This window comes from Glycine max, chromosome 14, assembly GCF_000004515.6.
Source record: "Glycine max cultivar Williams 82 chromosome 14, Glycine_max_v4.0, whole genome shotgun sequence".
Taxonomy (NCBI): Eukaryota; Viridiplantae; Streptophyta; class Magnoliopsida; order Fabales; family Fabaceae; genus Glycine; species Glycine max.
In genome coordinates, this window is record NC_038250.2 from 9750181 (window position 1) to 9762512 (window position 12332).

The 12332-nt window shown below is 32.2% G+C and overlaps 1 protein-coding gene across 1 annotated transcript; it reads right to left on the reverse strand.

The window, feature by feature from the left end:
* Nucleotides 1-5924: 5924 nt before the first annotated feature.
* LOC100783374 (cytokinin dehydrogenase 7) lies at nucleotides 5925-12059 on the reverse strand. The gene is made up of 4 exons (XM_003544502.5): nucleotides 11080-12059; nucleotides 10736-11011; nucleotides 9546-9808; nucleotides 5925-6471 (listed from the first exon to the last, which is right to left on the reverse strand). The coding sequence occupies exons 1-4, from the start codon at nucleotides 11752-11754 to the stop codon at nucleotides 6144-6146; spliced, it is 1542 nt and encodes a 513-aa protein (XP_003544550.1). The 5' UTR covers nucleotides 11755-12059; the 3' UTR covers nucleotides 5925-6143.
* Nucleotides 12060-12332: the final 273 nt, after the last annotated feature.

Genomic DNA, 12332 nt, shown 5'->3' on the forward strand with positions numbered 1-12332 from the left:
ACCATTTTCTAGTAGTGATTAGATATATGTTGTGGGTGTGCTCTTGTTTAAGAGGGTGAGTAATCTACATTGGAGCCAATAAAAAGAATAACTTTTATATATAAAGGTAAATATCACAAGAAGGGAAGTTGAATTGTGATTTTAAGAATTTTTAAAGCTTTTTTCGTGAAAACAAAGTTATTGTTTGAAATATAATTTCGTAAGACAAATAACAAATTTTCTCAAATGCAAGTTCAATCAACAATTTTTTTGAAAAACTAAAAGAGTTTTCAAACAAAATCAAATTCAAACTCTATGTCAACTTAAAATAGAAGAAAAATAAAAGCATATAAGACACAAGGATTTATACTGATTCGTCTCGTGTAACCACCAAGTTCCACTAACTTCACAAAGTTACAAATATTTATCATTGCCACTTTTGGCTCTTAAAACAAAGCTTAAACAATTCAGTATTTTATGTCCTACCAAGCCATTGTTGACTTTAAACAAATCAAAAGATTTGTGGTTTGTTGCACATTGACTAACTCTTAATTGTCTTGCAAATGGATATGAAATCTAAGCATTTAGTCTTTTTTCTCAAGGTGTTCAAGGTATTTTGAGAGCTTTTGCAAACTTTACAAAAAAAAAATATGTATAAAAAGCTTTTTTTCAATAGAATTTGAATGTTAGTGCGTAGGTTGGTAACCCATGTCTTCAAAGCTTCTGTTATTTATAGGTCTTCATCTTCAAGTGTTTGTTGTCTCTAAACAGATATATTTCTTCACTTGAGCTTGCATATGATGTTTATGGTTTTTAGAATACTTCTTTATGTTGAGAAACCACTTTGGTTGGCTTTCTTGTTGAGTATTACAACAAAAAACCACTTCCTTTGAGTCAAAGAAAGTTTGTCACAATAGAGCATGTCTTTTGATGTTGTTTGACAACAATCAACACTAAAAGTCATTTATTCTTTTAGATCCTAGGAGAATTTCTTTTGAAACAGTTCCTACAAAACATATCTCAAACACAAAATATCAAATAAAGTTGTTAAAGTTATCTTAAATGTTGTATTTGATCATGACCTGGACTTGCTTTCATCTGAAAACTCAAACACAAGATTATGAAGCATGGTATGATATCATATAAGACATAACTTTTAATCTTTATATTTATTAATATCTAATCAAAATAATTAATAATCTTGATTCGTCTTAAGACATAAATGCCTTTTTTGACTTAACACTACACTTTTGATTATACTTTTTTTCTTAAGCATTATTATTTTACCAATTCATAGATCAACTTGCACCTCAAAGATCTTAGTACATAACCTCCCCTACCCCTTTCTCATATCAGATACCTTCATCTTTAGCACCTTCAATTAGAAGATGATACGATGAACCTTTGAGACTCTTAAGGCTATAGTAGATCACATGAAATAAAACTAGTTAATTTAATATCATGTTAATAATTTATTTAATAATTATCTATTATTAATACAAAAAGACTTGAAAATCAAATCAAGATAAAGCAATTTATCAATGAAAGGATGAACATCTAATTATCTTAAATGTTGTATCTGATCATGACCTGAACTTGCTTTCATCTAAAAACTCAGACACAGGATTATGAAGCATGGTCTGATATCATATCATCTAAAAACTCAGACACATGATTATGAAGCATGGTCTGATATCATATAAAACACAATTTTTAATCTTTATATTTATTTACATCTAATCAAAATAATTAATGATCCTAATTTGTCTTAAGAGATAAATGTCTTTTTTGACTTAACACTACACTTTTGATTAGATTTTTTTTTCCTTAAGCATTATTATTTTACCAATTCACATACCAACTTGCAATTCAAAGATCTTAGTACATAATCTCCCCTCTTCTTCCCCTACCCCTTTCTCATATCAGATACCTTCATCTTTAGCACCTTCAATTAGAAGATGATACAATGGACCTCTGAGACTCTTAAGACTATAGTAGATCACATGAAATAAAACTAATTAATTTAATATCATGTTAATGATTTATTTAATAATTATCTATTATTAATACGAAATGACTCAATCAAATTAAGATAAAGCAATTTATCAAAGGATGAGCATCTAATTATCTACTTTCACCAATATTTGACATTTTATTCTCCAATAACCAAGCTAGGGAGATAGTATTACATGTCCCTTCTTTCTATGCCTCTTGTTATGGAAGTAAAATATAATTGAAGAAAAGATTTCGATATGACTTGGCCACCTTAAACGAGTTGTGGCTAGTTGTGATCCAAGCTAATCCGCAAGCCTAAGAATATAAATAATATAATTATTAAATATTTATTTTCTATTTTTATCTAAATTTTATTAAATAATTTTTTATTCTAAGAAATAATAAATTTTAAATATTATAATAAATTTATTTATTTTTAAAACAAATTAACTAAATTAATTATTGAATAAATAAATATGAGATAGGTCTAAATGAAATTTCTAATTCAAATGTTAATAATATAAAAAAATTGAATTGGACATATATATTTAATTAAATATATTAATAATTTTTACTATGTTATTATCTTAAAATTCAAATTCATTTTTTTATTATTTTAAGTTTTAACAAATTATATTGTTTTTAAAATATTATTCTTATAAATTATACTATTATATTCAATTTTAAATTATATTAAACAATATTTTAATATTTAAAAAATAATTTAATTTGATAAAAGTATAATAAAATACTTTTAATTTTTAAATTTAAATAATTATATATTAAAAAGTATTATCCCATGCATTTGCAGAAATTAAAATCTTTGTGGGAGTATATATATTCCATTTCATATTGCCATTAAATTCCTCACCTTTATGTCCCAAATCAAATATAAGAGTCACAACACAAGTTGGCGCATTTCAACGTCAAACTAGTAATTTAGGTGGCAAAGAATTTACTTTTTATTTTTTTTAAAGTTAGAGTCTTTTTTTCCCCTTTAAAAAAGTTAGAGTCTTTTTGAATGAAAAAAATAACAAAATTATTTTTAATACTAGTAAAATAAATAGACCCAGTGAATAAATTAAAGTAATTAGTGACTATTAGAAATTAAAAGCTTTAGACAAAAGAAAAAATGAGTGTAATATGAGAATCTGAGCACGAACAACAGTGTTGAACATTACGAATTTGTCTTCTTTGGATGTATATATAGATCGAATGACAGATAACAATCGCAAGAGTTTATGAATTCAGCTAGATAATGTCACTACGATAGTGATTATTCTCTGTTTGTTGGAAGTGACATTTTGTTGGAAGTGACATTGGCTTCCCAATTCGCATTCATTTCATGTGTCCAGGACTTGGTTCCTCTCATAATTCTGAGTGCGTGATTAATTATTATTTTTCTCAAATAAGAAAGAAGATTTTTATTATTTTTTCATATAAATTTATTAATTTATTTCTTTTATCTCCTCTACTCTTATTTTATAGATTATAATACATGATTTAGAAAGTGACAACCACACATTCTTAATATTTACTTTCTTCTCTCTATCTCCGTCCAAGGTGTATTGTATACGCAATCTCATAGTTACTTAACTAATTTGTCTTTTGATCATCTCAAACTATTATTTTTTTTAATCTTTTATTTGTATATATGATATTTTTAATTATTTATCTCTTTCAAATTGTCTTTTGTATTTATATTTTTAAATTGAGTTTTGAATCATCAAGTTTATGTATCAATTGGCTTGGAATTATTTCATTTTAACTAGTGATTTTAAGTTTAAGTTTTTAATATGTATGCAACTTCATTAAATACATGAAGGAAAAATATTATCGCATAAAGTGATCCTATCAAGCTTGAGCATGATTGTTTTCACTAATCGTGTAGATCGACTGACACAAAATTATTTTAGTTTAACTAATAATTTTAAATTCAATTTTTTGATATATAATTGTATTAAATACTTGAAAGAACAATAATATCATTTATAGTGATCATATCCCATTCGAATAAGATTATTTCTAATAAAAAAAATCTTATTTGTGACCTATAAAAAATGATGATTTTCAATAGTTTATTTAAAAGAAATTATGAATAGTAAAAAATAACACTATCATAATTTAAATTATGTAAAATGAATATTTATTATGTGCACTAAAATACCATTTATTTATATAGCTATTTTACCTAGTTTTATCGCCTCTCTTCTTGTCTCTCTCTCAATAATCATAAAAATAATTTAAAAAAAGAGTTACAATAATGGAAGTTCTCTAAAGAAAACTATTCATAGGAGTGCTTTAACTTATACTATTAAATTCCCATCTCTTATCAAACTAAACAAAGCAATATTGAAGCATAAAGGCTGTTTTGAAAAAGCAAACATGGGGCGAGGGATTGATTAAACTAGGTAATAGAAGTGGAAGCTTTAAGTAACTTCCTTGTAAGTAAGATAGTATTAAACGCGCATGAGTTACGCGTCCGTACTGTGTTATACACATAGGAAAATAAACACACGTCCGTGCATGACACGTTTATCATAGAACGTAGATGCTACTTTTGCATGAGTCTAATCGCGTAACGTTTTGTGATTGGGTGGTGCTTCTTACAAGAAATCATGATCTTATTATTACCTTCTAAAGCTACGTAGGGGACCCCGAACGAGTATTTTCTACTTTAATTTTCTCTACTTTTAATAAGAGTAGAAGGAAAAATTACAGAGCGAGAGAAGAACAAGGCGAAAGCAAACAAAACTTACCAAAAGAAAAGAAAGAAAAAAAGAATATAGTATATATCAAAGTGGAGAATCAAGAAACCAAGTAGATTTTGTTTGATTTTCGCGTCAAACAACAAGCAGAGCCCGAGGATTTGTGGAAACCAGTTCAAAGGGGGCAAAGAAAAGAAAAGCTTGAGATTTTAGCTTGTTTTATTGGATTAGACTTAAACTTTTTTACTTGAAAAAAGCTACAAAAGGGAATAAAGAATCCCATATACCTAACTCCAAACCCCAAGTGGCTTCATCACTTTCAGATTTATTTATTATATATGTGTGTTTTACTTTTTCCAGTTTCGAGTTAATTTTTGAATCGGACCCAATAAAAAAATTAAATTAAATTTAAAAAGAGGAACTGTTAACCACGATTGAGCTAGCTAGGGACGAAACAAACTTCAACTGAAACATCAAGATTCAAGGCCTGTTAATAATGTCTCAGATAAGACACAAATACATGATGTAGTGCGCGGTTCGAATTGATGATTGGCACGTAGGTTCTCACAAGATTAAAAATCCGAAGAGACAAAGGGAAAAGGACTGGTTGACAAGCACTATCTAGTTTACTTGATAGGATGAAAATGCCCCCAAAAGATTATACCAATTAACCTGTACATATATATGCGTGTCAAACATCACTGAGCCCTAGTTTTGAACGCCTCTGATCTTGCCCATTGCCATATAGGCTTAATTTAGGTTTATATAAATATTTGTGACTCATCAAATCTTTAATTCATAATCATCGTTGTGTAGTTTTAAAGTGAAACTAAATTTAAATTATTTAGGATCAAGTATCGTAAATGAAAAAAATTGATAAAGAGGTAATAGGTGATAAGTTAAGTTTTTCTTTTAAGTCAAATCAATCATTAACAATATCAGTTAATACTTTACACCTATTTATAATGGCAAATAAAATAAAATAAAAATTCTTAATTGACTGTGGAAAGATCTAGATTCATATTAATTTCACACCAAAATATTCATTAAGATTTGTGACTAATCAAATTGTTAATTAATCGTGTGAAGTTTGAGTAATGTACATATGAATGGAAAAAAAAAACGTAGTTTGGAAGACTTCATAAGAGATAATTTGTCACATATTTTTTATTCTTATAGAAATTAATCATCAATGAAATTGATTAATATTTTACATTTATAATATCAAAAAAGAATTTTTAATTGACAGTGCAAAAGATAGAGATTCATATTAATTTCACCCCCAAAATATTCATTTACAATATGGCTACAACGGTGTGGTAAATGGTTGGAGCGATTGGGGACAGAAACAAAAGGAAGGGGGAGTCAAGAGAAAGAAGAAAAAAAAATGAAATCAGGACAAAATGATCACAGTGGGTTGAGAAGAAAAAAGAAAAAACAATATATTAATCTAAATAATATTTATGTGATAGACAAGGTTTGAGGGATTCGGGAAAAAATTTTCTGTCCAGGTGCAAGAATAGCCAAGGGATCAAAATTGGCCTTTCTCTCGACGAATCTGGTCCACTTATCTCCATAGTGTCGCATCCAGTTCTCCTGTGACTGGTAGTGAGGGAGATATAACTTGAAATCAAAGCCTCTGTTGTAGCATAACTGAATAATCTCATGGTTTTGTTCCACCAACAGTTCTGTAGGTGGTCCCTTTGGGGGTGGTGGAATAAATCGGAGCAAGGCTATAATGTAGAAAATGTTGCTGTCCGGCACCACTACCGAGTGTCGACTATCCCACCTGATTAACAATAAAACAAAAAGTGGAAACACAATTAATCAATTAGGGTGGTCCTTATGACTACATTACTAAAATCACTTTATCTTAAAATATTATTGATTAATCAATTAAGGAATTTCATTTTGTTTTTTTTTTTAATTTGCACTAATATTCTCTTTTGAAGACAATTCTATTTCAAACATATACATTCATTCACTAAATACAGACACATTTACTATTAGGAATTCAGACAAGGATATTCATCATGATGTAAGAAATTGGTCCTTACTAAACGTGAATATCTCTCCTTTAGTAGGAATTCGGACACTGATAAGTTACGTTGTAAGAAACTAATTCCTTTAACTAGACTTCATCTTTCTTGCTAAGGATTTTTCATTTTTCAATGATGTATAAGTTATAGTTGATGTAATCTATGTGCATGATATATAATTTTTTATTTGCAATTAATGCATGAGGGTCAATTCATTGGCGCATGACTTGAACCAGTTACAGATTGGGGAAGGTGGGGTGGGAGGAGGGGGACCCTTAAAAAGAATCAAATTCTAATCCCCAGAAAAGGAGCACCACAATCAATCCCTCCCTCCCCTGTGTATGTGGAACCAGAAGGGCGATGATTTTGTTTTGTCTGTCAGAAATCAAATCTCGTTTCTAGAGTCCACACAAAGACCGGTGTTGCTGTAATCCGGTTGGCGAATAAATATCCTTGTCCATTCTAATTGGCAACACTGACCATGAAAGATACGTTGTTGGGCATGGAATTAATGGGGGAAACTCCACTTCTCTCAGATCCACACAGAATTCTCCCCCACTTCTGTGTGACTTTACAAGTTAACAATACAACTTTATCGACACTACGAAAGGAAATAGTTTCATGCACAGAGAAGCCAAGGTTCACACTTGCAACTTGCTATAAATGTTATCACATAATTTTAAAGTAAAACTATATTTTTTGTCTCAAAATTATAATTTGTTGTATAATTATAAAATAAACATTTTATCATTGATGGGACAAAATATTAACTTTATATTAACAAAAAAATATTTTTATGTAGTAATACTTAAACAAAAACCAATTCATTATAAAAATAAGCAAATAGTAAATGAATTGAAAGTTAAAAGAAATTTTATAATGTCATCTAATTAAAAATTAACATGTTTGGTTTGCAATTTAAGTTGTTGTGTACGAATTTTAAAATTAAATCTAACGGCTCAACATAGATAAAACGCAAAAGGGAGAGTGGAAATGTTTTAGCAAACCTCCGTTTGTTTGTTTTCAACTTCTGTTTATAAGGGTTATCTATATCAATCCTAATTTGAGAGTAAATATCAAGTCTCTGTCAGAGAAGATTTTCAATCAAAGCCAAACAAATACAAAATTAAATTCATCAATTTTAACCCCCCACACCACACCCCCTTAGGACGGTGTCCCAATGCAAAGGAACAAGTTCAAGTTAGGTCAAGCGCCTACCACGGGCAAGGAGTGAATAGGGAATAGGAAAAAATGGGTGTCATACTACTGTACGGACACCCCCAAAGTAAAAAGGTACGACCGCAGTGTGGTGAAACAGCGGAGCTGAGGTTACCTTACGACCAATTGATGGGGATGGCACCGGGTCCCACTTTGGCTTGACCTTTTTTGTGGAATATATATATATGACCAACCCTCAAGATCTTAACCACCCCCCGTTTATAATTGGTGGTCCAGAAGCCACAGTAAGCACATAATACAAGAAATTATTATTATTAGGTAAACTTGGATTATTAAGTATTTATGATTTTTTTTTAAGAAAGGTATTTTTATAATTAAAAATTATGAAACTAATAGTCAAATAATCAAATTTCTGAAAACATGTTAAAGAAATCAATTGTACTGATCTTGTTTTTAGTATCTTTATAGTCTTATTTAATAATCTCTTTATATAACATGTTATTCATAATAATTAATTAGGTGTTTTATATAGACTAATTACAATTTCATGATGGTGTTCAATTACAAAATAATCACTAACTTATTGTGAGTTTGAATAAAACTGAATTTGATTCTATTAAATTAAATTTTGAATTTGAATTTTGTGAATAAAAAAATTATTATAAATAACCAACCAAATTTTCTATAAAAAAAAATTCAAGAAAGACAATAGATACTTTTTATTTACTATTATCATGATGACCGAAAGAGACAGCCTAATAAATTCACACAATACACACAATTGTGGTGAAACCAAGCAATGCAATACAAGAAGAGGCAAACAAATTAAGGGCTCAGGTGATTCATCTACGTGGCTTACAGGTCACACTAGGTGCTCTTGTGGGACCCCGGCCCCATACCCCTCTTGCGTGTCAACCCCAGAGAAGGTTGTGATATAGTTCATGTTAGTAGTAAATTTTAACCTCGTCATCATCATAATAATAAACCAGTTCATGTCAAGGTCAAGCTCACACACACAACCAACCCAACAAACGCATTAAAATTAGAGTCTGACGTGATTGTAATGTAGCTACCCTAGCTTCCTATCCCCTCAACAAAGGGTAAGGAAAGATTTTGCCAAATCTGGGTTGTGGAACTCATTAATGCTTGAATAAATATTTATAGGTGGTGAAATTGAAGCAAATGAAAGGAACAGGAAAAGAATCTCTAATTTGATTTTTTTTTTTTTTGTAAAATTTAAGGTAAGTCACATAAAAATACATAATTACATTTTTTTTGTCCTCTTATTGTCATTTTGTGAATTTAATTACCCGTGTTTCTTTTTAGCAAATTTGATTCTTCATTCTTTTTACTATGTAATTTTTGCCTATTATTAAGTTAACATCTAATGTTTAATAAAAAAAATAATGACATGATAATACATCCCAATGGTACGTATTTCTATAAAACATTAGATGTGAAGTTAACAAATAAACTTAAGTTGTAAAATTAAGATAACAAGAGACTAAATTTGCGGAAAAGACAGGAAAGGACCACACATGCAAAATAAAGATAAAGAGAGACTAAAGTGCAATTAGGTTAAAAAGTTTATCCTAATGTCCAAAAATGAGAAATATTTTGATTCACCGTAAAAAATTGTACTTACTTGCTTCGCAAAAGAGGGTACACTAGAATGGGGCCACCAACTCCGTGCTTGAGGATTTTCTTGAACACTTCACGATCAAATTCAGCGATGTTGGACTTGGAGACGAACATATTCAGCCATGGGTGGGGTGCGTCCCAGATTCCATTGGCTTTTGCATCTTCCTCCACACGCTTCACACGTAGCAAGAATTCCATGTAGGTCACATCCACGCAGAACTTTAGACCCTCGACGAATCGTAGCCGTCCAAGTAATCTATCCACCTCCTAAAGAAGAGTGAGTACTGAGTTACATAACCATGTCACTGAGATATAAAAGATAAAATTGGAAGGAGGGGTATTACGACATTGACATATTTTCCTACATATTCCAGAAAATGATGGCTTTTTGGCCATTTTCGGAACTGTGGGGACCGAAACGTCAGCGAGATCTCAATGATCAGAGCAATGGAGCACCCACTGATGTAACATGACCGTTTTAACCTTAACCACTAATGAACTCCGCATTGCCATTTTGTGCTAATTGCTAAGGTATCAGGCCACGCAAGGTACAGTCCCCTTTGGTAATTTAAAACGCAAAACATAGGCTATTTTGGGCGAAGGTGTGACGTGTCAGAAAATCCAATGGAAGATATATTATGACCGAATAGTCAGTTTTCACGAAACCATTGCCGTTTTCATGGAAAAAAACAAAATTAAATTATCATATCACCCCAACCATATAGTAAAATAAAAAAAAATCACAAACAAACACTTAACCCCGAATTGATCTGTGACGTTATCTATGGACCTTATGCCAGACATGAATTAAATAAGCCATTCTCCGTCGACTTAACTTCGTACATGTGTAGGTGAAATCTGCGTATATTTGACTTTTTACCAGGGACCCACTTCAAATCTGTTGTTTACTTGTTTTCAATTTATTATTATTGAGATTATTATTCAAATTTATTTATTTATTTCTTTAGGGAAGGTTTTTATAAGCTTAAAGTCTTTTATTAAAGTAAGCGAGGCACTAGGTCAAAACTGAGACATCATTGGTGCCCCGGCGTTTACTGTGGCCGACCCGTACAATCCCCAATAAAAGACAAAAATCCCAAACGCCAGCTAGAGAGTGTGTACACACATCACATCCTGCTGAATAATGAGACCCCGAGAAGAAAGAAAAAAAAAGGTTAAATGAGTTGAATTTACCATATCAACAGCGGAAGGATGGTCTTGGTTACGATAATGAAGCGCAAGTTCTAGGCAATAGAGAAGCGGGCCTGCAGCGGAAGGGATCCGAAGCGGGTCGAAGTATTGGTTAGGGCCCATGGGCACAGTGGGCCAGCCGTTGCAAGGGTCGTCACTGTTCACAAGAACGAAACCTTCCACGTAATCAAAACCGTCACCCTCTGGGAGAGTGACCAGCCACTCTGCGTCTCTTGTGAAGTGGGCAAATTCTGAGTAGAGGACCCTTATCCATCTCACCTAATAAGCAAAATATTAGATAGATAAGTTTGTGTAACACAGGGGTATTAAATCTAGTTTTAGCCTACCATGTCGGGGGCTTGTTGAACCGGGAGTCGGGCTCGTGTTATGATGCCGAACTGTCCTAATCCGCCCAGGGTGGCGAAGAAGAGTTCTGAATTTTGCGATTCGGAGCAGACTAAAGTTTCGCCTTTGCCGGTGACGACTTCCAATTCTGTTACGTTGGCGGTCTGCGGGCCGTAGCGGAAGGACTGGCCGCTGACGCCGGCGTTCGAGAGAGTTCCGCCCACGGTCAGGCCGAGGTAATCGGTCCACGATCTCGGCGCCAGGCGGAACTCCGAAACGCAGCGTTTGAGGACCTCTTCCCATAATGCCCCTCCCGAAACGTCCACGTATAGGGACCCGTCGTCGAGGGAGAGGAGGGTGAAGTGGTCCTCCATGGCGCGCATGTCTAGGACGAGGCCGTTCTCCGCCATGGCCTGGCCATTGATGGAGTGGCCGTTGCCTCGCGCCGCCACCGTGAGGTTCGCCTTGCGCGTCGCCGCCTTCACCGCCCTCGCCACGTCACCGGCGACGGCGGGGCGAATAACCGCCAGAGGCTTAGCGGATTTCATCCCGCCGAAGTCCTTGCCGGCTCCGGCGGTGGCTCCGAAGTGGAAAGCTCCGTCGAGAGCCGAAACGTCGTCGTTTGGCATCGATTCTGTGTCATTTCCGTGCACGAAGTGTTCTAGGTACGCTATCATGGTGAGAGTGGATTTCGTTTCGGTTGTTTTTTTTTTAAACTACCGTTTGAGTTTGAGCTTTTGAGAGTTTTGGTGTTGTGTGTGAGAAGTGCTTTGGCGAAGGTCAAGTTCGGCTTTAAATAGCGACTGCTTTGGATTTACTTGGAATTTTGTTGTCATAAATTAAGGAAATTAGTAGGATGCTAAGAAGGATTTTAATGATGTGTTTGATTTGTATTTTTATTTTTTGTTTTTATTTTTTATTTTTAAAATATTAGGTTTGAATTTTTATTTTTTATTTTTAAGAAATAAAAATATTAAAAATGTGTTTTTAGAAGGAAATGTATTTTTAGATTTGTTTAAAATTAAATTTATTATTATCGTGTTTTTATTTTTTTCAAAATAAGGTTCTTGTTTTTAATTTTGAAAACACTACAAACAAGATTTTATTGTTTCTAATATTTTTGATTTGTTTGAACAAATATTTTCATTAAAAATAAAAATAGAAATTCAATCAAACACATGTTTATCACCATTTTTATTTTCAGTTAAAATGAAAACAACAAATAACCAAATCAAATATTTCATAAATGTTTGTA

Bases quoted from the DNA above. Each gene is read 5' to 3' on its own strand.
- LOC100783374 (XM_003544502.5), bottom strand. From the start codon at position 11,754: ATGATAGCGTACCTAGAACACTTCGTGCACGGAAATGACACAGAATCG. The intron at 9,809-10,735 runs GTAAATTCAACT...ACTCTTCTTTAG, and splicing joins ATCCTTCCGCTGTTGATATG to GAGGTGGATAGATTACTTGG. The intron at 6,472-9,545 runs GTAAGTACAATT...ATTGTTAATCAG, and splicing joins TACCCTCTTTTGCGAAGCAA to GTGGGATAGTCGACACTCGG.